The following is a 25,696-nucleotide window of genomic DNA, read 5'->3' on the forward strand; positions in this document are numbered from 1 at the left end:
TAGCTTTTGTTTTAAAGTCTATTTTGTCTGGTATAAGTATTGTTATGCCAGCTTTTTATTTGTTTGTTTCCATTTTCATTAAGTATCTTTTCCCCATCCCTTTACTTTTAGTCTGTGTCTTTTGCTCTGAAGTGAGTCTCTTGTAGGCAGCATATGTAAGGGTCTTATTTTCTTGTCCATTCAGGCACCTTATCTTTTGATTGGAGCATTTAACCCATTTACATTGAAAATAATTGTTGATAGATATGTAGTTATTGCTATTTTATTATTCATATTTTATATACTCCTTCTTCCCCCCTTCCCATCCTCCTGCTCCTCCGCTTCCTGCTCCTCCTCCTTCTTTTTTAAGAAGTCCTTTTAACATTTCTTGTAATATTGGTTTGGTGGAGATAAACTCCTTTTGCTTTTTCTTGTCTGGGAAGCTCTATCTGTCCTTCGATTCTAAATGATAGCTTTGTTGGGTAGTCTTGGTTGTAGGTCCTTGCTTTTCATCACTTTGAACAGTTCATGCCAATCTCTCTGGCCTACAATGTTTCTGTTGAGAAAGCAGCTGACAGTATTATGGGAGCTCTTTTGGAGGTAACTTTTCTTTTGCTGCTTTTAAAATTCTTTCTGTGGCATTTTAATTATGATGTGTCTTGGTGTGGGCCTCTTTGGGTTCCTCTTGTTTGGGACTCCCTGTGCTTCCTGGGCTTGTACTTATATATGTATTTCCTTTGCCAGATTAGGGAAGTTTTCAGTCATTATTTTTTTCAAATAGGTTTTCAATTCTTTGTTTCTCTCTTCTTCTGGTTCTCCTATGATGCGAATGTTGGTACACTTGATGTTATCCCAAAGACCCCTTAAACTACCCTCATTTTTTTGGATTCTTTTTTCTTTTTTGTTGTTCTGTTTGGGTGTTTTCTGCTACCTTAGCTTCTAAATTGTTGCTTTTATCTTCTGCTTCATCTAATCTGTTGTTTATTTCATCTAATGTATTCTTCATTCCAGTTATTGTATTCTTTATTTCTGACTGGTTTTTTTTTTTTTTTTATGTTTTCTATCTCTAGTTTTATATTTCCTATCTCTTTGTTGAAGTTCTCCCTGAGATCATTGAGCATCCTTATAACCAGTGGTAGATTACTTTTCTCCATTTTGTTTAGTTCTTTTTCTGGAGCTTTGATCTGTTCTTTTATTTGGGACATGTCTCTTTGTCTCCCCATTTTGGCTGCCTCCCTGTGTTTGTTTCTATGTATTAGGTAGGGCTGCTATGTCTCCCAATCTTAGTAGAGTGGCCTTATGTAGTAGGTGTCCTGTAGGGCCCAGTTGTGCAGTCTCCCTGGTCACCTGAGCAGGATGCTCCAGGTGTGTCCCTTGTGTGGGTTGTGTATGCCCTCCTGTTGTAGTTAAGCCCTGTTTGCTGTTTGCATGTCAATGGGAGGGATTGATCCTTGAGCTGATTGGTTGTGAGAACTGGTTGTGACTACAGTGGAGGAGCTGTTGTGCAGGGGCTGACCCTATGGAGTAGAATTCTGTTTAGCAGGGCTCTGGTGCCTGCCCAGTCTGCCCTTTGGGTGTGTTATCCCTGTTGGTGACAGGGTGTTGCTCTGGCTGGGTCCGAAGCTGGCCACTGGGTGTGCCAGTCCTAGAGCCTTCTGGGAGGAGCCCCACTGCAGTCCAAATTCAGCCACAGCCTGTGCTCTGCCAAGGGCCACCTGCCATGAGCCATAAAGTAATCTGCAGATGATTACCACCTGTGCTGGGAGACTAGTGAGAGGCAGATTGGGTCAGGTCTGGGAACCAGAGGGTTGTGAAACTCATGGCAGAGAACCTACCTGGGGAGGAGTAAGAGGCAGGGCTTCATGTGAACTGAGGCTTCCAACCCTCAGTACAGGCTCCCTTGTGCCATTTACAAACAGAGTGACTTCACTTACAAAACACAAATTTAAAGATTAAATTATTAAGAATTTCCAGAAATGACAGCAGAGCTTTAAATCTCAAGTGCAGGGTCCTATGTGATTGTACTCACTTTTTAAATCAACATTACTCTTGCCTAATAGAATACACTTCATAAAACTTGAAAGTTTGGTAAAACTCTTCTATAAAGCCATTTGGGTCTAGTGTCTTCTTTAGGAGAAGACTTTTAATTACTGCTCCAATTTAATAGATACAGGATTCTTCAGTCTTCTTGTGGTTTCTTGAGCCAGTACAGGAAGACAGTAAAGGCAAAGCACATGAAGGAAAAACAGAGAGACCAAGCAGAAAATAATAAAATGGCAGACTTAAAGCCTAACATCAATAATTACATTGTGTAAGTGGTCTTAAACACCAATTTAAAAACAAAGATTGGAAAAATGGATAAAAAATTTTTTACCTAACTATATAATGCCTACAAGAAATTCTCTTCAAATATAATGATATAGGTAGGTTAAAGGTAAAATGATGTAAAAAGCTATAGGACACAAAGCCCAATCAAAAGTATGGTGGAGTAGCTATATGAATATCAGATTAGACTTCAGGGCAAAGAAAATGACCAGGACAAATTGGGACATTACATAATGATAAAATGATCTATTCACCACTAAGACCTAGCAACCTTACATGCATCGAATAACAGAGCTACAGAATCCATGAAGCAAAAACTGACAGAACTAACAGGAGAAGCAGTCTAGGGACTAAGCCTTATGGTACTCTCATATTTACAATAATCAGTTAGAGACCAGGATGGGCCAGTACAGGCATAAGAGACAATCTTAAACATCCTTTCAACAGAACACTAAAGACCTCCTAAGAGCTATGAAATGACCATTCATGTCAGTGGAATCCCAGGAGAGTGAAAACGCAAGCTGTAGAATATTTTATAAAGTAAGAATATGCATATATTCTAGTTCTGAGAGTGATACATCTGAATTAGGTATAGGAAAAAATAGTCTACGTATATAATATACCATATTGTTATCAGTGGTTAAATCTGTGATCTGGGGTTGTTGGGTAAGAAGCAAGCAGACATCTTACTTCTGATATTGTAAATTTCTTTTAAATTTTGTAAGAATAATTCTATTTTATTTCTGTAATTTTCAAACATAAATTGAATATAACATACTAGGAAGAGTGCTCAATAAGTATTTGCTGAACGTTTGAATATGGACCAACTACTGCAATTTTGCAAATGAACTTTGTCACTACACTAATGGCCTGTTAGTGGGGTAGGGAAGTTCTAGATACTTGTTGGAGATCCATGATAACTCGAGCATGATCTAATCTTACCAGTTGCCTTTTTACCATGTAAACACCAATCAAAACCTAAACTTCCTGTTTGAAAGGAAGCAGAGCTCGTTTGAAAGACCCACTTCAAAAAAAGCAGAAATCCAATCCCTGTTGGTTCTAGCTTTGAAATTGCAGGTCTGTCCCTTCCTACTCAAACTCATCCTATCAACAGTAATAACTTTGTAACAGGGTGTCCCTGTTAAGGATATTCCTTCCAGTCCATCCTCCACATTCCTCTCATTACCTTTGTCACATCTGATCTGACTGTGCCACTTCCTTGCTGAAAACATTAGCTGGCCCTACGTTAATAAAAATGACCAAACTTCTTAGCCAAAAATCCCTCCCCAGTCTGGCCCAATCCATTATATTGGTTTCCTACTGCTGTTTTGACAAATTACCACAAACTTAGTGGCTTAAAGCAAACACAAACTTATCATCCAATATTTACAGAGGTCAGAAGTCTGAAATATGTCTTAACCAGGCTAAAATTTAGACGTTAGCAGAGAGGTGTCCTTTCTGGAGACTAGAGGACAATCCATCCATTCCTTGCTTTTTCCAGCTTCTAGAGGCTATCTACATTCCTAGGTTCCTGGTCATGCTTCTCTGACTTCTTGTTACAGCTTTCTCTGACCCTCTTGTCTCCCTCTTATAAGGACCCTTATAATACCATTGGGCCCTCCCAATAATCCAGGATAATCTATCTCAAGATCCTTAACTTAATCACATCTGCAAAGTCCCTTTTGATGTGAATACATTTGCAGGTTCCAGGGATTACGATGTGGACATCTTTGGGGGCCATGTTTTTACTTACCACATTCATCCTCCCAGATTCACTTCCCACAACTTTCCTTTCCATGACCTCTATACTCTAAACCAACCCCATTTAGCATTCTGTGCATATATGAAGTTTCCTCACGCCTTCACCATGACAATCCTTCTATTGGAAAGGCAAGAGGTAGTGTATGATAGATTAAGAGGCCTAACTCTGGAGTCAGACTGGGCTCAAATCTGAGTCTGGCACTTACTTGCTAAGTGGATTTGGACAAACTATTGCTGTTGTTTGACCCTAGATCTAAATACCAGATTATAGGAAAAACAAAGTAAATTATACCATAGGAAGCAATTACCCAAATCCAGACTGTGGAATGTTCCACAGGCAAAAATGACCTGGTTTTTCTGATAAACCTGTATTTAAAAAAGGTGGTCTGTCAGCAGAGGAGATTGTATAAAAACTTAAAGAGACAATAACCAAATTCGATGTGTAGGCCCAAGTTTAGATGTGGATCCAAACCAACCAACTATAAAAAAAGGCATCTGTGAATCAGGGAAATCAATCTTAAACAGGTGTCAGAGAATGATGAAGAATTATTGAGTGTAATGACATGGTGCTAAATACATATTTTAAAATTTTTCTTGAGATGTACACCATAAGGACAGAGATATATACAGAAGTATTATTTCAGAGTAAAATGGCATTATATTTGGGATATCTTTAAAGATATTCTAGCAAAAAAAAAGAGAGGAATAGATAAAACTAGATGGGCAAAATGTTTATTGCTGAAGTTGAGTGACTGGTACATGGGAGTTGATTATACTATTGTACTTTTGTGTGTTTGAGATTTTCCACAATACATCTCTGTAAAAACACAGAGGGTGCCAAAAAATGTATACACATTTTAATAAAGGAAAAAACTGTATTAAATTGTAATACTCAATGTATACCAGTAACAAAAAATGAATACAAGTTATGTGTATGTATTTTTTTGGCACCCCTGGTATATGTCCTAGGAAACTTTTTTCCCAGGTTCTGCCAGAAAGTTAGTGATTTCCTTATCCATCTCCCTTAACAGTTTATTCATATTTTCACCATCACAGTACATAATCACACCTGATTATTCAGGCATACATTACTATCACTTACTTCTTAGTGCTCATCATATGCAAAAGATTCTACTAAGCTCTGGGTAGAGCAGTGAATGAAAGACATGCCCTCATCACTGGGTTATGTTGGGGGGCCAGGCAAAACCCCAGCAAGCATGCAACAATGGACCGCTGGGTTGGAAACCCCAAAGACGCTAAGGAGGGACAGGAATGGGGAAAGCGGGGACTTCTTGAGCACAGGGTATAAGGAAGCCGTTTCAGGAGACTGATCCTCAACCTGAGAGCTGAAGGTGAAGGGCCCCCGGGTGTTGGGGTGGGGGAGGGTAGCGGGCCCGTCTATGCTCTCACCTGTACTATGCTGCAACTAACACTGAATCAAGATCGTTACTACAAACATAACACATTCTCATTTAGGGAAATGTGAAAAATACAAAAAAGGTCACTTTTAATTGTCATCTAAAAAGAACCGCTTACATCTTGGCATATTTCCTTCCAGTAACTTTATTTTACATGTGCATGTATTTTAAACTAGGGCTCGATACTAAGAGCCAAAAAGTTTTAAAAACCACTTTTAATCCCATTGTCCGGTAGGAAGCGTTATTATTTTAATAATCGTTTTTACATTTTCCATTAAGAAAAGCACGCGTATACATGCTTATCTACAGAGTTGATATGAATTATGCTCAAGACGTGGAAACACACGATTTACCTCACGTCAAGCCTCTAGGGCTCAGCCCCGGCCCTGTCGTTCACGCAGCACTCTTGCCGGGTTCTGAAAAGTTCCAGGCGGAACCACCTCGGCTTCTTCACGTTCCTACTCTCCCGAAAAAGCCTGGTGCCCTCAAAGCTCCTAAACCTCAGTTTTCCCCATCTCCTACAGACTTAGGACGCGGAACCCGGGAAAGGCGCCCCGAGCCTGCGCACAGGCGGCCTCGCGGCGGGCAGCCCCGCCCCGGCATCGCCAAACACCGCGATATCTCATCCGTCCAGCAAGTTCGTCGCCCTAACGGCTCTGCAGACCTGGAAAGTTCTAAACCCCCTGCACCCTTCCCTGGTCACGCCCCTTACGTCAGAGAGCTCCCGCCTCCACGCCATGCCAATCATTCACTTCTTCCCTAGGGCAACCTCGCAACAAGCCACTGAGTGGCTGATCTTGGGAGTGAATGTCGCGGAGGGGCGGCGACGATAGGCTGGAAGCCGGCCCCGCCTTGCCGCAGTTTGCACAAAAGGTGATTGGTCGGCTTCTTTGTCCAATCAGCGGCGGGCTGTCGGATTCAAACCAGGATCGTTAGGCCTGCGGTCTGTTGGTAGCAGTTGAGTTGTTGCTTTGGCCGGACGCACACCGTTCTTCAGCTGCGCCCGCTCTTCCTGTCCGGTCGCTCCCCTTCCGCGCCGCCTACCTGCCGGCAGGATGGCCCACAAGCAGATCTACTACTCAGACAAGTACTTCGACGAGCACTACGAGTACCGGTAAGTGGGCCAGTGGGCGTGCTTCCTCAGCCGCTGCCCAGGGAGGGCCGGTGTTCGTGTGGGGGCCGGAGGTCGTGTCAGGGTCGAGGCCGGGAGTTGGAGTAGGGGCCTTGTGGGGATGGAAGCGTGTCGGGTTGGGGTCGGGACCAGAGCGCTCCCCTCATTTCGCCTTTACGGGCACAGCCAGCCTCCCCTCTTTGTTCCGTCTGTGAGGAGGAAGAGGCAGGGGCGGAGATGGGGGCCACTTCTAGTGACGAGTTGCTGCCTTAAAGGGAACAAGCTTTTTTTCTCCTTGCTTTTGAAGTTAGTGATGCTAAAAATGACTTTGAGGGGGAAGCCCGGAAAACTTCGCTTTTTGGAATTTTTAAATGTTTATTGCGTATGGTGATCTGGGTAGGCGTTTGTGCGTTAACCATGATGACTTAAGGGCATTATCAAAGGGGTTTCACCTTTAAGACTAAGTTGAGAACTCGTGTGGCCTTTGGGCGTGTGTGTGTGTGTGTGTGTGTGTGTCAGTATATACTGTCCAGATCTTCGCTTTGAGGAATTTTTGGCTTCTGAGTCGGAATGTGCTGCTCTACAACGTAGTTGCTAAAATTAATCTGTAAAATTAACAACTTGGATTGTGGGAGGGAAGGAACACTTCATTTATTGGCCTTATTGTATTGCAGGAGACTTCCTTGGGGCGTGGCTTCAAAGACCAATCCTCCCCTGTTCTCCTGGGTGGTGACTAGGAAGCTGCATTTGGGGCCAAGTAGTGACCTTGTTTTCTGTCTGCTGTCCTTTCAAGTTAGATTTCCAAGAATGCTATTTGAGGTAGAAAGGGCATAGTGTTTGCTCACTCTCTCTCTCCCTCTCTCTCTTCCTATTGTATTGGAAATCTGTATTCTCAGGAGAAAAACTGATGCGGTTTTACAGATTAGTAATACGTGCATTGTTTCATATTCTTAGCTGGAAAAATCTTGTTTTTCTGGATATGGATAAATTTGAAGTCGATCATCTTATTTTTATATAGTAACTACATGGTACAGTTTCAATCCTGTAATATATTGTCATAATGTTCGATTATGTGATAACGACCAAGAGCCCAGCTGGGGATATCCGATAATGGACAGAATGTAAACCGTGTTACCTTTCTAAAATATGGAAAAATATTAATATTCTGAAACACATCTGGCTATAGTAGATTAAGATACTTTTTAGGACTTCTGGCAGTTCCATTTTTTATTGTTAATATACTAACAATTATCAATGAGCACTTAAGTAGACTGCGCTGTCAAAATTTTAGCCTAATTTATTAACTGGTTTGTGTATACTAATGTGTAGAAGAAAATCCTGTCGTATCTGAAGTGATATATTCTAATCTATTATTAATTAAAGATGATGGTGGGCTTTCTTGACCAAGCCACTTGCCTTATAGAAACAGGACAGTAATTAATCTCCAGAGATACTTTTAAAGGCCAGTTGATACTGATAATAAATCACTGAGGTGTGAGTCTAGGGTGGTTTGTATATGGTGGTGCAACATGCAATGTGAATTTCAAAAGTATTTATATTTGCCAGTGTGCAGTTGCCTACATCTTTGTGTTTTGTAAATGCAAACTTAATTTCCTATTCCCTTTGCTTATGCTTAGATTATTTTGTAAATGAACTTCAAAACTTAGTTCTGTTAAATACCATCTGGAACAAGTATTATAGGGTTGTATGGATTTAAATTTATAAAAATTTTATGTTAGTATTTAAAAAAAAAAAATCCTATCCACAACTGTTGTCTGCCCTCCTAATTTCATCTTTGTTGTAGCTCCTTTGCTGTTTATATTGGCCTTTACCCTCCTCCCCTCTGGGACAAGCCCATGGTACTGAAATAAACACTAAGTTTTGGAAATAATTTTTCTTACATGTAGTTAGAAAACTATCTTCATGCAGTTAAATACAGGTAGAATTTCTATGTGAGCTTGAAGCTACTTATAAATTTTTCTTTTATAATCAAACCTTGATGAAGGTGAGCCTGTTCCCATGCTTTATGGAGAAGGTAGGGGTTGTGACTTCTATCTAAATAACATGTTGGTACATTTATGTAGATATACATAATAGTACAAGTTCAGTTAGCGTTACATTTCTCTTTGAGACTAATCAACAATGTGATAGAAGTAAGATTACAGGTTATTTGCAGAGCCTTAAAAGTAGATGTTAAAGCAGCATTTCAAGAACAAATAAGGTAGCTGGTATTACTAAGAATCACCATGCAGTTCACTGGAATTGGTGAAATTTTAACTATGATAGTATGCATAATTTGACTTGGCCTCATGGCAATCTAGTTACATAACATAAGTCTTTTAAGGTTTACTTTTGTTCTACATGTGATAATGAAATTGGTGCTTAACTAACCAGCCACAGATTGGCTTAGTTGCTGACAGATGAGTACTTACAATGGGTTATGGGTTCACTTTTCCTGTGTGCCAGAAAGTAACCAGTTATACCTTTCTCACTTCTAGCCAACTGACTCACATGTAGATATCCTATACTGGTCAAAAAAATTGGTTGATTATGTATGACTACAAAATTAGTACTACCTGGAAATGGTAAAAATAGGGCTGGGAGTTGTGATTTTTATAAAGATCTTTATATGTAATTAAATAGGGGGGGGGTACGGATTTGTCTTTGAGAATGTAACAAAGCTACAATTGTACATATTCTTGGTGTTTTGACATTGAAGAATATTGCATACCTTCCTCAAAAAACTGAAGTTTTGGGTATATGTCTAACTTAACTGGAAAACTAAAGGTCTGTGTCAGGTTGCAGGTACATATATATGTGTGATTAGTGTTTGTTTTTTATTCTTCATTCTGAACAGAGTATAAAGTAACTGATGGAGTATACAAAGATCTGTACCTACTACAAATCTACAATGTTGAGTAATAGGAAGCCCTAATTAACTAACAAATGAGATATTTTTTTCTCCTTATGTAAAAGGCTACATGAAGCTGGGATGACAGGTCTATAATCAGAGACCATCCTCAATTTACAATAGCTTCTGTGGTCTTGGATGGCTTCTTTAGCTCCCTGATCAGGTCATTCTGCTTCATAATCAACAGGAAGGAGAAAAAAGAGGATAGTTGGGCGTGTACTTTCCTTTTGAGGACACTTTCCATAAGTTACCTATTATCTGTTTATATCCTATTGCCTAGGATTTAGTCACATGACCAGAGGTAGCTGCAGGGAAGGCTGGATGTTTTGGATAACTGTGTCCAACTTCATTTTGGGGGTTCTATTCCTGAAAAAGATTGAGATAAGTAGCAAGCCCTCTTTGTTGGGGGGGGGGGGAATGTTAATCCTGAATAAGATGCCTTTTTGTTTTTGGATTGCATATTCTTATTATCTCCCTAATTTGAACATGGGCTATCAAAAATCAGAATTAAAGGTAGAGCATAGTTCTCAAGATCAATGCCAATTGACATAATATGACAGTTGCTTTAAAGAACTGTTTTGAGGACAAAAATCTCAAATTTTAAGCATCCTAAAGTTACATGTGGTAAGTGATCATAATTGTAGAAAAGGCATATTTACAGAGTATTAATACTTGGCTATCTCTTAAAACAGGCATGTCATGTTACCCAGGGAACTTTCTAAACAAGTACCCAAAACCCATCTGATGTCTGAAGAGGAATGGAGGAGACTTGGTGTCCAACAGAGTCTAGGCTGGGTTCATTACATGATTCATGAGCCAGGTAAGTTTTGCTATTGAAAAGCATTAACTAAATTAAAATAGTGGTTGTTGGAAATTTTTTAGTAATCTTGACATTCGGTGATATGCCAGAATAACTATTTTTGAATGACTGACTTCTTTCCCTCACTAGAGGGCTCCAATTTTATAGTAAATAAAATACCATATGAGTGAAAAACAATGCATTTTTTTCTATCTGCAAAAAATAACTTCAGTCAAAAACAAGATATTGTTTTATTTTAAATTTTCTGTCATTGTTAATAGTATCTAAAGTATTTTATCATAACTATATTTAGAATTCTAGTGCCCACCCCTTTGAAAACTAAGAACTTATTTTAAATAAATGCCCTTAAGTTTTACCTATAGAAATTGATGCGATTTGAGGTGTTTGTTTTTTTTTAACTTTAGTACCTTCCGCGTTAAGATTAAAGGAGATAGCATAGCCAGTGAACTCAAATGTGCTGTTATGCATCATGAGTGCTTATGTTATTATGAAGTATTTACCACAGAGTTTTCCAGGTACTAAACAGTAAACTAAAACTCTGTGGGGTTAAATTCTGCTTATGGGTTATGAGTAAATCTAACTTCAAGAATTTACAATGCTTTGAACAAAATTTGAAGGCATACTATAGAAGCTGCATTAGGTGGAACTAAAGCTATCTTGCTTTACACTCTTGCTAAAGAAAAGCGGCAGCATCAAAAACTTAAGAGACAACTTTCTTTGGATTGGGGCATGTAATCATATTAGAGTTCAAGAGTACTTTCTCCAGATAATAATACAAAAGCAACTGAGGAATTTAACTGTAGATTACTCGGCCCCCAACCTGCTGAAACAGAATCTACTGGTATGGGCCCCTGGGACCTGCAGTTTGATAAGCTAGTTTTTGAATGAGGTGTTAGGTGTCTTTTCCCCATAAAGAGCCAGACAGCCTTTCTCTGTATTTTTAACTGGAATTGAGAATGTAAAACCATTCTCCCCAAAGTAGCTTCTCTACTTACCATCCCTTTTTTCTAGGGTGGGTAGAACTCAACCACTGGGGACATATTCTTGTCAGGTTGTTTTTTTCTGTATACTCTTGACAGTGACTTTTTAAGTAAAATTCATTTCAGATACCTCAATAAGTAACATTGACCATGGATTTATTTTATTTTGGTTCAGTTGAGAATTCTTTGAATTTTGGTTGGGTGAAATAACCATGTTACATTAAAATGATGTAAAACGTTTTCTTTCCACAGAACCACATATTCTTCTCTTTAGACGACCTCTTCCAAAAGATCAACAAAAATGAAGTATATCTGGGGATCATCAATTAAATCTTTTTCAAGTTTAATGTATATGTGTATATAAGGTAGTATTCAGTGAATACTTGAAAAATGTACAAATCATTCGTCCATACCTGTGCATGAGCTGTATTCTTCACAGCAACAGAGCTCAGTTAAATGCAGCTGCAAGTAGGTTACTGTAAGGTGTTTAAAATTTCTTCTGGTCAGTTTTTCTCTTAATATAAGTTCCTGTTTGACTTTACCTGTTACTTTTGTTAAATAAAGTTTGTATGTTGCATTTATCATTGTGTGACATTATTGAGGTTTATTTTAAGGTTAATTCATGAGTAGAGGTTGTTGGATTTCAGTTTTGTGATTATTTTGGTCATGAGGAAATAAAGAAAATATTACATGGGCTTAAAATAGCTTGATGTGGTGAGGGTACCATTTAAGTCACTTACAAAGAAACCAAGAACCAGGAATAAATTTAATGGAGTCACAGTACAATTGTTGAGAAACTCCACTTGAACAGAAAGCAGCTCAAATTCTCTCTGGGCTGCTTCCACTTATCTAAGAATTGCCACATCTCGTGGCCTTGGGAGAAACAACAACCCTGTGTTTAACCTTTGCTCCATTTGCCAAGTGGGGATAATGTTTCTTATTTTTTAAAATTAAAAAGCACTGTAAAAATTCCTTCATGAGGGCTGGCCCAGTGGCTCAAGTGGTTGGAGCGCTGTGTTTCTAACACCGGGGTAGCTGGTTCAATTCCCACGTGGACCAGTGAGCTGTGCCCTCTACAGCTAAGACTGAACAACAGCTCTCCCTGGAGCTGCGCTGCCATGTGCTGTGGTGAACAGCAGGCAGCCATCCTGTGCTGCCATGAGCAGCAGGTGGCCAGTGTGAGTGGCCAGCAAGAGTTGCTATGAGCTAGTGACCAACTGGGGGCAAAGACTTAATACCAGCATGGGCCAGTGATCTGTGTCCTACACAACTAGACTCAGAAATAACGTCTTGAACTGGAGTGGGGGACCGGGGTAGACGAAAGAAGGGGGGGAAAATAAATTTAAAAATCCTTCCTGACATTTGTTTTGAGTCTGTTAAGTTGCCTTTTAAGCTGCTAGGGAAATATTCTAAGGTTAATGCAAACAGGCTATTTATCTTCATTGGTATGCTGGAGAAACCTTTTAAATGAACTGACAGGAAACCTAAGACCGCAGTTTGGTGGTCTTCTGTATGTTCCTCTTTAGAAAGTGGTGGCTTTATACATAATGAGCACAATAACTAGCCTTCAATTTACTCCCACCCCCAGGGACCGATCAGCTAGACGTCCAGGGTTAGCAAGCCAATAAAGATGGCCAGAAATGCTAAGTAAACTTGGTTGGGTTTAGGGTAGACCAAAAAGTATTGAGGGATGGGGAACACTCACCCACCTCCAGCATGAATTACTAGTGCTAGACCCTAGGCCTCTCCAGACGAGATTTTTGGATGTCCAGGCATGTTTAATCAACCTGTGGGACCAGCAGAGAAGGACCCCTAGAGAACTGGAGCTGCCTGCATTTTTCCTGCTTGAAGTACCCGGCAGTCACCCGGCAAGGGACAGGAAACCTACAATTAACCTCAGGTTAGGAGTTTGCACTTAACCCCTATTGGTCAAACAGCCTACATGGTCGGCAAGCTTTACATCTACTGCGTGCACCTCACTCCTAGCCGGAGCAAGCCCGGAGTACTTCCTGCTCCCCCCGCCCTCCTCGCCCACCTCCCGTGCCTCCGGCACCCGCTCCATTTACTCCTGCTGGGTGGATGGCTCCTGTTCCACCCGCGAAAATCGCACTACTCCACCTCTACCTTTCCCAGCACCCTTCCTAAGTCAATAGCTATTTGTTGAAAAGAAATGAGCAGTTTTGAAATTCTTTTTGGTTACTTCCAAAGCGCTTTAAGTCCCTGGAAATTAAGAGATCAAGTCTTGTTGGCTTTCTCGGTCTGTCGGACTACGGGTACGCACTTCTAAGTCCCCCAACCCTGCTCCCGGTGCCCGCCACCCCGTGCGGAGCCCTTATCCGCGTCTGGCCAACTCGCATCCCCGAGTGCTTTCCCACTTCCTTAGCGGAGACTAGAACACGCGGAGTGGGTCAGCGGCCCAAAAAATCACCCCTCCGGCCAGCTCCGCGTAGGCCCTGCTCCTGAGCGGCCACCGCCACAGCCACGCGCACTTCGGACCCGGAGCAAGGCGGGCCGGGGCGCGTTTCTGTGACGCACTTCCTGGCGTCCACTCGGAAGGCGGAAGAGCGGTGCCGTGGGGCGCTGTGCGCTTACCCCGCCCGCAGACGGGACGGCTTCTGGCCTCCCGGGCCCGGCCCCCTCCGATCCGCGGGCCATGGCGTCGGGGGCGCCGCGGGAGCCTGCAGGCGAGGTGAGGACGGCGGCTCCGGACGCCCCGGAGAGGCGGGGCCGCGACAGGGCTGGGGCGGCGCGGGGCGTCGGGGCGGGCGGCCGGTTCCCTAGCCCCAGGCGAACCCACACCGTCCGCGGCTTACTGGGGTGAGGAAGGACGCTGTCGAGGGGACATCGCCCCGTCCCCCGGGCCGATGCCGCGGACGGGCTGCGCCAGCTCCCCTCACTCACGGCCAACGGGCTTGTTAAAGTAGTAGCTGGTTCAAGCGTTTTCTGAAACTGGAGTCTCCGCTCGACGTGCGCAGCGTAACCACTAGATGGAGCCCCAGCAGTCGCATAAATCGGCTTTCAAACGACTCAAACACGGTGCTTAGAGTTGGCAGTGAAAGTAAATCTCATAATTGTATCTATCTAAAAGCCAAAAATCAAATTTTTCACTTTCAAAATCCAAGGACTCATGGTGATAGATAAATAAAACAGCTTCTAGTGGTTCACTGAGTGAAAAGCAAATGGTTTGTGTAACTTTCTTGAGAAATTCAATGGAAGTAAACTTTCGCAATGTGTTTTGAGTGCTACAGGTAAGCACTCCGTGGGTATGTTTGACCACCGACAGTCCTACGGTGCTTGTTTAACCCTAAGTACAGCTGAGAGGAGTAAAGTACCCGAATTCCAAGTTAAAGCTAAGGAAACGTTGTCAGTTGTGTTCCTAAGTAACTGATGTAGGTTGAATTTTACTTTAATTAGTGTCCTTATTTTTCACTTCAGTATTTGGTAGACCGCTTTTTCTAGTTTAAAAAAAGGAAGTATTTGAGGGGAAAATTGTTAACAAATGCTTGTTTTTACTAGGCAGAGATTTGAACAACACTGGCGGCATTAGCCTTCCCAGGGCTGCTAGAGCAGAGCAACTCTTTGGGTTTTTTGTTTGTTTATGTTTGGTTGATCTCATAATGTATGTAACTAAAACCTCCTTTTTTCCCTCAGAGCATCAAGTTGTCAGCAGATGTCAAGCCGTTTGTCCCCAAATTTGCTGGGCTCAGTGTGGCATGGTTAGAATCTTCAGAAGCAGGCGTGTTCCCTAGCTGTGCAACCGCGTACTATCCTTGTGTTCAGGAATTACAAGTGCCTGAGTATGTATTCTTCTAACCTTATCAGAGGACTTTGTTTCTTGGCTTTAATGGTGATTAGACTTTAAAATATGCCACAGCTAATACATTCAAGTTCTCAGAGTGACTAGAGAAGATACTTCTTAGCCGAGAAAGGTCTGAGCCAGTAACATAAGTGTGTCCTGCAGCAAAAACTGAAGCTTCAACTCTCCTTTTCTTTGCCTATATGTATTCATTTATTTTGGGTAAAGGAAGTGTGGAGACTGCATTGCATCTCTTAGTATGAAATGCTGTTTCAGGGTTTGTTTGTGCATACAGTTTATAACTATATCATGTATCTAATGGAAGATGAAATGGCAGGGAGGAGTGGGGAGGAAATAGGGCAGAGACAAGCCCAAATAAATCAGCATGCCCTTCTGTTTTAGGGTTTCATATTTAAAAATCTTGCTCGGGAAGGAATGGGGGACTAGCAACCGGGGCTGCCTCTTTGAGTGGATAATTCTTTGGAAATTGCTGGGTTTTACTTTCAATCATTTTGGTTTATATGTGTCCTATGGAGATGGTTTCTACAAATTTTGGTTCTAAATTCGTCTAAATCTGAGTTTAAATAAGGCTTATGTTCTGTAAATTTTCTTTATCCTTTTCAAGATACATTCTTTAGGTATTTACAGAATGGTCTCCATGTTAGCTGAATTTAGAAAAATAAATGTTAAACCTTTCACATAATTGTGTAGATTACTTGTAAATTTATTTTTAAAGTGTGACTCTCCTTTATACTATCAAAGAATCCTTGTCTTTATGCTCCTTTGATAGGGGTCAAACTTGTTTCCTTTTCTCTTTTTTTTTAATGCCTGCATGGTGTGATTGAAAGTAAATAATCTTGCCCCACCCCCCACCCCGGCTCAGGCGCTTGGAGCAACGTGCTACTAAGGCCAAGGTCGCTGGTTCCATTCCCACATGGGCCAGTGAGCTGCGCCCTCTACAGCTAAGACTGTGAACAACCGCTCTCCCTGAAACTGGGATGCCGAGGACAGCAGGAGCCCGGTGTGAGCTGTGGTGGGCGGGGCTGCTCTGAGCGGCCCACCAGCGACTGGCGACCACCTGCTTGGGGGTGGGGGTGGGGGTGGGGGTGGGGGTGGGTGGGGGAGGCACGCAAGGCTTTTAATACCAGCAAGGGCCAGGGAGCTGTGCCCTACAACTAGACTGAGAAACAGTGGCTTAAAAACCAGGTGGAGAGGCAAAATAAGAAAATAATTTATACTTCATATAAATTCTAGAAGTCTGTTTACAAGAACAAAAATTGGAATGAATAAGAAAATCATTGAGTTGTCTGGTAATTTAGGAAATATTGAAAGTTGTATTTTTTGACAAAAGCTGAAGTCCAGCCTGTATGTGTGAAGGCCTTTGGTAGGAATACCCAAGTTTTCCACTGTAATTTCATCCTTTGTAAAAGGGATGTTAGCATGGGTCTCATTTGAGTTCTCTATCTTGGGTGATTTACATAACAAAACACAAAATACATCTCAGTAATAAGGACACTGAGCCAACTGCTGGGTGAGATTGTAGTAACTCAAAATAAAGGTGGAAAACATATAGCAAAGCAATGTTGTGGCGGTAACATGAATTGAGACAAATCAGAGGCTTAAGGACACGCAGTGATGAAATTTAAAATTACTTTGCTTACCCCCTTATCCTTTTCAGCTTTGATTTTGTTTTTAATTGTTTATAACCAAGGAAAAGATTGCCTGACAATATTCCTGACTGGCAAGAAAACAATTAAGGACAAAGGGGCAGGGTTATAACAAGAGCCTTTAAAGTTGGGATGAAATGGGGAGACTACGTAGCTGAGAACTGATTATCTAGTCTGTTCTAATGGAGATTAAGAAGTGCATTGCTCTAGTTAGATTCTGTTTAAATAGAGATCTCTTGCTGCCATGAAAAAAAGAGAGTAGCGTCTTCCTCTTTACTATTTGTTCCTCTGTAGAAACCTAATTCTGTCTGTCCCCTTAAAGGAGGGGAGTAAACGTTTACAGAATCTGTCCGCCTCCAGTGACACTCAAAGGGACTGCATTTATTAATTTGGGGTTAATTATTGAAAGGCTACTGTATGGAAAATGCTAGATGCTAAGGGGAAAGACTATCTCATGAGCTGAGCTGAACTCTTTTTGTTGGTCTTATATAGACTTGAACTGATAGAGATGCAAGAAAGTCTACCAATCTTCAAATTTATGTTATAGATGAAGCAAATATCAGTAGAAGTATTCTGGTATCTAGAATTGCCTATGTTTGGAAAGTACTGATTATTTACTGGTGCAATGAATAAATAGAAGCTATGCGAAACAAAATAGGTTCTTTGTTTCTTGCATTTAGTTTGGATATTATATATGTTCATTTCTTTAATGCTTGCCACATCCATGAGGTCGATAGGAGGTGTAGTGTTATTTTTCCACCTGAGAAACAGTTTAGAATTGCTTGTCCAAATTTACTAAGATGGGTAGCACCAGAACCAGAATTAGCATTCACTTCTTCTGACCTGAATTCAGTTGCAGTCCTCAAAGCTGCTATATTGCTGTTGGCAAGAGTCATTTGAGCATTTTCAGCATCTTTCGGTATACTGTGAAATGTCACAATGCATAGATGGATGCTTTTAAGTTAGAAGCTCTCAGCTATGAGAACTACCGTCCTGACAGAGTACAGCTCAGATCAGTTTGGTGGGTGGAGGAGTGGCTGGATCCCTAACAGGGCCTGGCCTGACTGAAGCGACCAGGTGAAAGAGTGTTGGGGAGACAGTAGAGGAGTAAGTTCTCATTGTTAAGGGGATGCCATTAGTCAATTAAAAGCCTGCATAGTACAGCTGAAAAGTTTAGGTTTGCTAGTTACAAAATAGGGAGCTTTGGGCTCACTCCGGATTCTGGTTTGACCTTAGGGAGAGGGGCTTGAAGGCTTTGACTGGGTTCCAGGCACTGGAAGTAGAGAAAAAAATACATAGAGACCCGCTTTGCAAGAACAAAGGAGTACATGATTGTCCATGCATGTGTTTTTGTGGGAAAAGTGCGATCGCAGTTTCCAGTTGAATACATAGAAAGTATCGTAGGATCATTCATGAGAATACAAGTTGGAAGTGGGTTTGGTTTGGGGACCAAATGTTAAGTTTTGGACTTATATGTGCCAGATGGGGGGAAAAGTGAACTATCAAGTAGCAATGACACATAAGTTGGAGTTAAGGGGCTGGAGATGATGAAGGTACTGGATTGAAAGAATATATGTGAAATCCCGAGCAGAACGATGAGAGGTTTGGACTCAGTGAGTTTGCAGGTGAGGTAGGGAGAGTGCAGCAGAGGCAATGCCCTGGAGGAGCCTGTGGGAGGCGAGCAAGGGTGAAGAGAGGGCAGGGCTTTCCATTGCGCGCCAGTGGAGTTTTTCAAGTGATGGAGAAGAGTCAGGCCCAGCAGATGCCATGCCAAACAGGCGACTGAGCGTTGCAGGAAGGAGGTCGTAGGAGACTTGGGGATCATTGGTAGGGGTGGGGCAAGAGGGCCTGGAACAAAGGGGTTGGTGGGTATCACATGAATACACAATGGAGATGAGTGACTGACATCAAAGGCAGGTGCAGGGTGAGACGGTAGGCATAAAGGAGGTTGTGGTATGTGGTTGGGAGGCGTCAGTGGTTCGTGGCAATGGGATTTTACACACAAGCCATTTGAAGCCCCAGCAGATGCTGTGGGTGGTCTCTGTGACATTTTGTATTCTGTGTTGTTCTCTACATGTAATTGTATTTGCCTTGGATGGAAAGGAAAAATACCAACTTCCAGAGGAAGAAGGACCAGTGATGACATGTCCAAAGTGGATATGTGATAGAGCCAGGACCCAAACCAAGGTCTGCTGACTCATGGGTGACAATTTTCTGGATGACAGCAGCCTTCAAAACCATTACTGGATCTGTCCCCCTTTTCTTCTTGATCTAAATTTCATTTATGCATTTTTTTGGACTTGGGATAGTCTTTCTTATCAACCCATCTTCCTTGCCCATCTTCTCTTGTGAAGATTCTTTTCACTTTCATCTGACCCCATTAGATTTTCTGAGCATCAGACGAAAGAAATGGGAGGTCACATCTAGGGTGAGCTTCTAGGGAGCCGGCATGAAGCTTTGAGTCTCCGTCTTTACAAAGAGCAGCACTAGTCAGGTGTTCTGTGGGGCAGAAAAAGGTCAGGAAAAGGGGGTTTGTTTGGTTTTTAATTAGGGCTATTTCATTACTAGAATAAATTGCCGATAAGTAAAAGATCTTCCAAGATCTAAACTTCTTATAACATATCATGAATGAATCAGCAGCGATAAAAGGCAGCCTGTGATTAAGTACTCCATGGAAGCGAGAGCAGTGAATGTCCTCATGAGTGTGTTCCAGGTCTAGCCTGTACAGAGAGCTTTTCTCCTTCGGTGCAGGCTCTTACTTGGCAGCAGAGTAGAAATACGACTTCTAATAAGGGTGCCTGCCCGTATCTTCTGACAGTTACACATTTAGAATATCATATAGGATGTTCCATCAATAGCTTTGAATTTTCCTGCTTTTCAATGGACCAGGATACTTTGGGATTTCATTGATTTGCTACCAGAAAATTTTCAGCTGTGGAAATTCACAGAAACACCTGCTGGTGCTTTTTTGTAGGAATGAAAGGGTTGTAATTTGTATTTTAACTCAGCTCTTCAGCGTTTTGTCAGTGTATCAGCTTTCATTGCAAAATTGTTGACTCCTCTGGCCGTATATTGATTGCTAAAAAATCAATGTTAAGTTGTATTTTGATTTAGCCTAGCAGCTCAAGCAAATTGAAGCTATAGCACTGTTCACAGGTGGTGTCCGTCTGGTCAGCCGGGTATGTAGTTCGCAGGCCACTGTGCTCGCAGTGTCCCCTTTGCAGCTTGGGCCCTGCACGTCAGCAGAGCACAGGATGTGGTGGGCGTGGAGCAGGAAAAGGGCTGCAGCAGGATGTCTGGGCAACCAGAGGCCCCAGGAGGCAGGCCCTGCAGGTTGTCCAGACTGAAGTTGTATTTGGATGCTGGGGGCCTTTGTAAAAGCCCCCTCTGTAGAGAGAATGGTCTCGATGGCCCTTTTGGCCAGGGTCGCTGAATGAAGCTTTCTCAAATTTTGACATCTTGAGAGTTGAAAAGCTTCTGGGAAATCGTCGGGCTTTCTTGATGCTAATTGTAATAGTGTCCTGTCAGGGATGGTCCAGCTCTGTAGTGAAAAAATAGAACTAGGTCAGCATCTGTCTTTGCGGGTTAAGATGTCTTTGCAGATTAAGAAAGAAATGCTCAGAGGTTTTATTAGAGATATTTCAGTGTAGAATAAATGACCTCAAGAATAATAAAAGTTTAAAATTTTTTATTATAAAATATTAAGCTCCTTGGTTTGTGGTATGAAATCTGTAACTAAAATGTATCCTTTTTATTTAGGCAGAAACTCTATCCTGAAGATATGGCCTTTGGAGCTTCAACATCTCAACCTCAGTATTTACCTTCCGAGATGGCTCTTCGTCCAGACACCTATTCTCCTTACACTGTGGAGTCAGCACAAAATGTTTGCCTGGTACCTAGTTCCCAGCATGATTACAATCAACCCAGTTGTTACCGAAGTTTTCAGACAGTGAAGCCGCGGTATGAGCACATGTGCCCTCACTCCCAAGATACGAAAGCTCTGTTTAAGGTCAGTAAGTGCTGTAATTTTGTTGGTCACTTTAGCATTTAAAATGTAAAGAACTGGTCAATTTATGGCATGATACTCAAGTATCACATCTTTTTGTGGTATTTAAGAATTGTTTTGGTCTAACTTTTTTTAAAATGGTTGAGTTGTGAATACTTAAAAATTTGCAACTTTCAGCCTATTTAATAGTGGAATAATTGACCCTTAAACTGCATGGATCCACTTATACATAGATTTTTTTCGATAAATGTGTTGAAATTCTTTTGGAGATTTGGGACAATTTGAAAAAACTTGCAGATGAACCTTGTGGTTTTCTTTCTTTTTTTTTTTTTTTTTTTTTTTGGTTTTCTTAACTGTTTCTTTTCTCTAGCTCACTTGATTGTAAGAATACAGTCTATAATACATATAACATACAAAATATGTGTTAATTGACTGTTTATATTATTGGTAAGTCTTCCAGTTAACAGTAAGCTGTTAGCAGTTAAGTTTTTGGGGAGTCAAACTTATATATATGCAGATTATCTACTGTGCAGGGGTGAGGGTGCCCCTAACCCCCTTGTTATTCAAGGGTTAACTGTAGTTTTCTTAATTCATGTTACTTTTTCATCTTTTTTGCAGAAAAAAACATATGAGCAAAAGTTTGACTCTAAGAAGGCTGATGGAACTGTATCATCTGATATAAAATCAATAAAAGGTTCACATGTGTCCATTCATGCTGGCACTAATTTGAAATCAGGTAAAAATAACAAACTCTTTAGTGTTCTGTCAGCCTACTCCAGAAGCCTTGCTGTTCTTTGAATAGCTGTTTCTGTGGGCCTGTTTATTGTGAAAAGCTGAGGCCATCAGACTTCCTGTGGGATCCTGGAGGCCTTTCTTCCTGGAATGGAGACCTGTTGTGTATGGGCTCTGTGATGTGCCCTTAATGTATTATTACCTTGTTTTACACAAGAACTTTTCTAAGCTCACATAGCAAGTAGGCCATGACCACACTCCGCAAAACATGTCCATAAGTTAAAGCTGATCACAAGCACATCCCTAGTGGCCATGTTTGTTTGTGACACAGCTTCTCTGGTATTCTGTTGGAACACTTCTTAATAGGCGAGACAGTTTGTGATTTCAGTTCTGTCCTAAACAATACCAAACCTGGAGCGGTATAGTTTACTCAGAGGACATTGAGTTCAGTTGTGAATACTTAAAATTTTGCAACTTTCAGCCTTTTTAAATAGTGGAGTAGTTGACCCTAGAACTGCACGGTCCACTTATACATGGATTTTTTATTTTTTTTTTTGATAAGTGTATTGGAAATTTTTTGAAGATTTGGGACAATTTGAAAAAACTTACAGATGAATCTTACGATTTTCTTAATATTTTTTTCTCACTTTATTGTAAGAATACAGTATGTAGTATAGATGATACACAAAACGTGTATTAATTCACTACTTATAATATTATTGGTAAGGCTTCCAGTTATTTGTGCCAGAAATCATGTCTGCTCTGGGCTTGAAAACTACCATTCTGGTCTGTGGCTAAAAGTTAGTGATTCTACATGGTGTCTTGTTTTTTGCCTGTAATTCATTTACAAGTGCAGATGGATTACAGCCATCCCCTATTTTTATGATGGCTTAAAACTTTGTAATGGTATACTTACTGGGAAAGATCTATCATTCATTTACAGGTATAATACAGGTTACGTGGTATATCAATTTTTCTCTTTGGGTTAACTTGACTCGTAAACCATCTGGTACATGGAAAAGTGAAAGGAAAGTTGAACAGTTAACTATAATAATTCTGACCTTATAATTAGTATATGTGCTGCTGAAGCGAGCACACTGACCTTGTAATTAAATACGGGCCTTTACCACTTTGCAACCTACATTGCAACCTTCATTTGCATTTGAAGGAGAAAGATGAGGGAGAGGTTATAAGTTCAGTTCTACCTTCCCTCCAGTTTATTCCAGCAAACTAAAATAGGGAAAATTTCGTACTTAAAGGAAATTTGTTAGCATGTCTTTAAATTTGCAAATTCTAAAATGTATATTAAGAATAATAAAATGCCCAGCTGCACAGTCAGGTTAAGGTAACTATTTATCAATGTTAGAATTATGCCAAAAATTTGCAGAATGTTTTGGTTTTCTTGCTTGGTGGCCGAACCAGAGTGATTGCCACTTCTGGTCATGTATGTTTACACTATTACACATAAAGCAACATTAGCAAAAGTTAGGCTGTTTGGACAATAACATGTCTTGCATCAATGGTGATAGATTTTTCTACTCTGTAATTTAAATGTGACTACAGATCAAACATCTAAATTTTCCCCCTACTTTTTATTCTGTACTACAGATGGTTATCATAAACGAACAGGCAAGAAATCCAGAATCATTGAAAAAAGTGAACCTGCCTCGAAACCTGAGTTTGAATTTTCCAGGTTGGATTTTCCTGAACTACAGGGTGCAGAGAACAATGAGATAGTAGAGACACCAAAACAACCTAAGTGGGGGCCATTGCGCTCCGCCTCTACAGACACTTCACTTACAAGAGAAGTGGTGAAACCCGCAGCAGTGTTAGCAGAGGTGAGTGCAGGCTCCTTCCCTTTGTTTCCGAACTCTTCTTTTCTGTTGTGTGAGCTGTTTACAGTGAGGCTATGACACCTAGTGCAGATATTCTTTTCAAAGAATCGCCAACTGTGTTTCCCTGAAAATAAGACTGGGTCTTATATTAAGGTTTACTCCAAAAGACGCATTAGGGCTTATGTTCAGGGGATATCATCCTGAAAAGTCATGGTAGGGCTTATTTTCCGATTAGGTCTTATTTTCGGGGAAACAGTAATACACTTTACTTTTATCTGGTAGCTGAAAGGTAGTGTAGTGTGTCAGAAGAATATTCTAGCATGAGTCCAGCTGCTTAGCCCATTGCAAACACCTCACTTCTAGTATTGTGTTCTGACAGCACTTTTTTCAATACAAACAGAAAGATTTTATTTAATCAAATAGTAATATTTAAACTTGTATAGTGTAATTTCTGATTTTTTCAGGCTTTTTATCTGTACCTCTTGTTAGTGATACAGCAGATTCAGCTAAAGTAATTGCAGTAAGTACATTCAGTTTGTTGCTTAGTAATTTTATTTTTTTAAATTATTTTTTTTTAGTTACAGTTGACATTAAATATTGTTTTATATTAGTTTCAGGTGTACAGCATAGTGGTTAGACATTTTTATAACTTATGAAGTGATCCACCTAATTAGTCCAGTACCCACCTGGCACTATGCATAGTTATTACAATATTACTGACTATATTCCCTATGCTGTACTTTACATGCCTGTGACTATTTTGTAACTATCAATTTGTACTTCTTAATCCCTTTACCTTTTTCACCCAATCATTCAACCCCTCTCCCCTCTGACAAACATCAGTTTGTTCTCTGTGTGTCTGTTGCTGTTTTGTTCGCTCGTTTATTTTGTTCTTTAGATTCCACATACAAGTGAGCTTATACGATATTTGTCTTTCTCAGTCTGACTTATTTCACTTAGTATAATACCCTCTAGGTCCATCCATGTTGTTCCAAATGGTAAGTTTTCATTCTTTTTAATGGCTGAGTAATATTCCATTGTATATACAAGGTCTGACAATTAAGTTCATGAACTCATCCTAAAAAAAGTGCTACATACCTCATTGCTGAATATCACTACAGTCACCTTCGAAGTTCTCCCCTTGGGAAGCTGTGCACCGACGCCAGTGCCTAATCCACCCTTCAAAGCAATTTTGGAACTCTTTTTCTGGAATGGCCATTAGACCTGTCGTCATATTACCCTTGATGTCCTGAATGACATCAAAATGTCTTCCTTTTAATATTTCCTTTATCTTTGGATAAAGAAAGAAGTCACTGGGGGCCCGATTAGGTGAGTAGGGAGGGTGTTCCAATACAGTGATTTGTTTACTGGCTAAAAACTCCCTCACAAACAGTGCCGTGTGAGCTGGTGCATTGTTGTGATGCAAGAGCCATGAGTCATTGGCGAAAAGTTCAGGTTGTCTAACTTTTTCACGCAGCCTTTTCAGCACTTCTAAATAGTACACTTGGTTAGTTGTTTGTCCAGTTGGTACAAATTGATAATGAGTAATCCCTCTGATATCAAAAAATGTTAGCAACACCATTGCAACAAATTTGTGAACTTAATTGTCAGACCTTGTATGTGTCATATCTTTATCCAGTCATCTATGGATGGACACCTAGGTTGCTTCCACACCTTGGTTATTGTAAATAGCGCTGCAGTGAACATTGTGGTGCATATGTCTTTTTGAATTAGTGTTTTGGATTTCTTAGTAATTTTAAATTACACTGTATTCACCATTTGATCTCAAAAGCTTTAGTCCATCAAATCAAGACATTTTCCTCTCATACAGATTGATTTGAAACTTCCAGGAAAAATAGTTAATGGGTTACTCGTCCTAAAATCACTTCTGACAAATTTCCAATAAAGGCAGAGGGGGGCACATCCAGTGTGGGTCAAGGAAGAAGAAGAAACTAGAAGAAAACAGAGCTCACCCAATTGTTTACCTTCTGAATGGAGAGGGGATTTCCATTTCTTGTCCTAGCACTCGTCTTGGGTGCTTGGACACTAAAGCCCGAAGGCTGGGTGGTGGTAGCCTACTGTCTGCAAGAGATGGGCCGTTCCCGCCCACGCAGTGACCCTTAGGCTGTCATACTATGGGCTGTGACAAGTAAGGCTGATTGGTGTGGAAAAATCACAGTGTCCTCTGGGCCCCCGCAGGGTATGGAGGATCGCTGAGCAGTCGAGGGGCTCCGTGACTTGGTCATAGGCATGTAGTGGAGAATTCCGGGCCCAGGAGTGCTGTACAGAAGTAGAGTGGGTGGGACAGGCAGGTGGGGCAGGCGGAGCGTGACTGACACTTTGTCCTGGTCACTG

General features: G+C 41.0%; 2 protein-coding genes across 3 annotated transcripts in view; both read left to right on the forward strand.

Annotated features, from left to right (window-relative positions):
- The first annotated feature begins 6,392 nt into the window (after positions 1-6,392).
- Positions 6,393-11,886, forward strand: CKS2 (CDC28 protein kinase regulatory subunit 2). The gene is made up of 3 exons (XM_019713778.3): positions 6,393-6,597; positions 10,198-10,325; positions 11,558-11,886. Exons 1-3 carry the CDS (start codon positions 6,539-6,541, stop codon positions 11,608-11,610), a joined length of 240 nt encoding a protein of 79 aa, XP_019569337.1. The 5' UTR covers positions 6,393-6,538; the 3' UTR covers positions 11,611-11,886.
- Positions 11,887-13,835: 1,949 nt separating this feature from the next.
- The window catches only part of SECISBP2 (SECIS binding protein 2), a 36,185-nt gene continuing 24,324 nt past the window's right edge, over positions 13,836-25,696 (forward strand). For both annotated transcript variants that reach the window (XM_074330215.2, XM_074330216.2), the window contains exons 1-5: positions 13,836-13,994; positions 14,957-15,102; positions 20,528-20,777; positions 21,393-21,510; positions 23,115-23,344. In XM_074330215.2, coding sequence (XP_074186316.1) covers positions 13,959-13,994; positions 14,957-15,102; positions 20,528-20,777; positions 21,393-21,510; positions 23,115-23,344 — 780 coding nt within the window. In that variant the 5' untranslated portion in view covers positions 13,836-13,958. The remainder of the gene's footprint in view (positions 13,995-14,956; positions 15,103-20,527; positions 20,778-21,392; positions 21,511-23,114; positions 23,345-25,696) is intronic.

The sequence above is a fragment of the Rhinolophus sinicus genome, chromosome 16 (assembly GCF_057876585.1).
Source record: "Rhinolophus sinicus isolate RSI-liver-muscle chromosome 16, RSI-T2T, whole genome shotgun sequence".
In the NCBI taxonomy this organism is placed as follows: domain Eukaryota; kingdom Metazoa; phylum Chordata; class Mammalia; order Chiroptera; family Rhinolophidae; genus Rhinolophus; species Rhinolophus sinicus.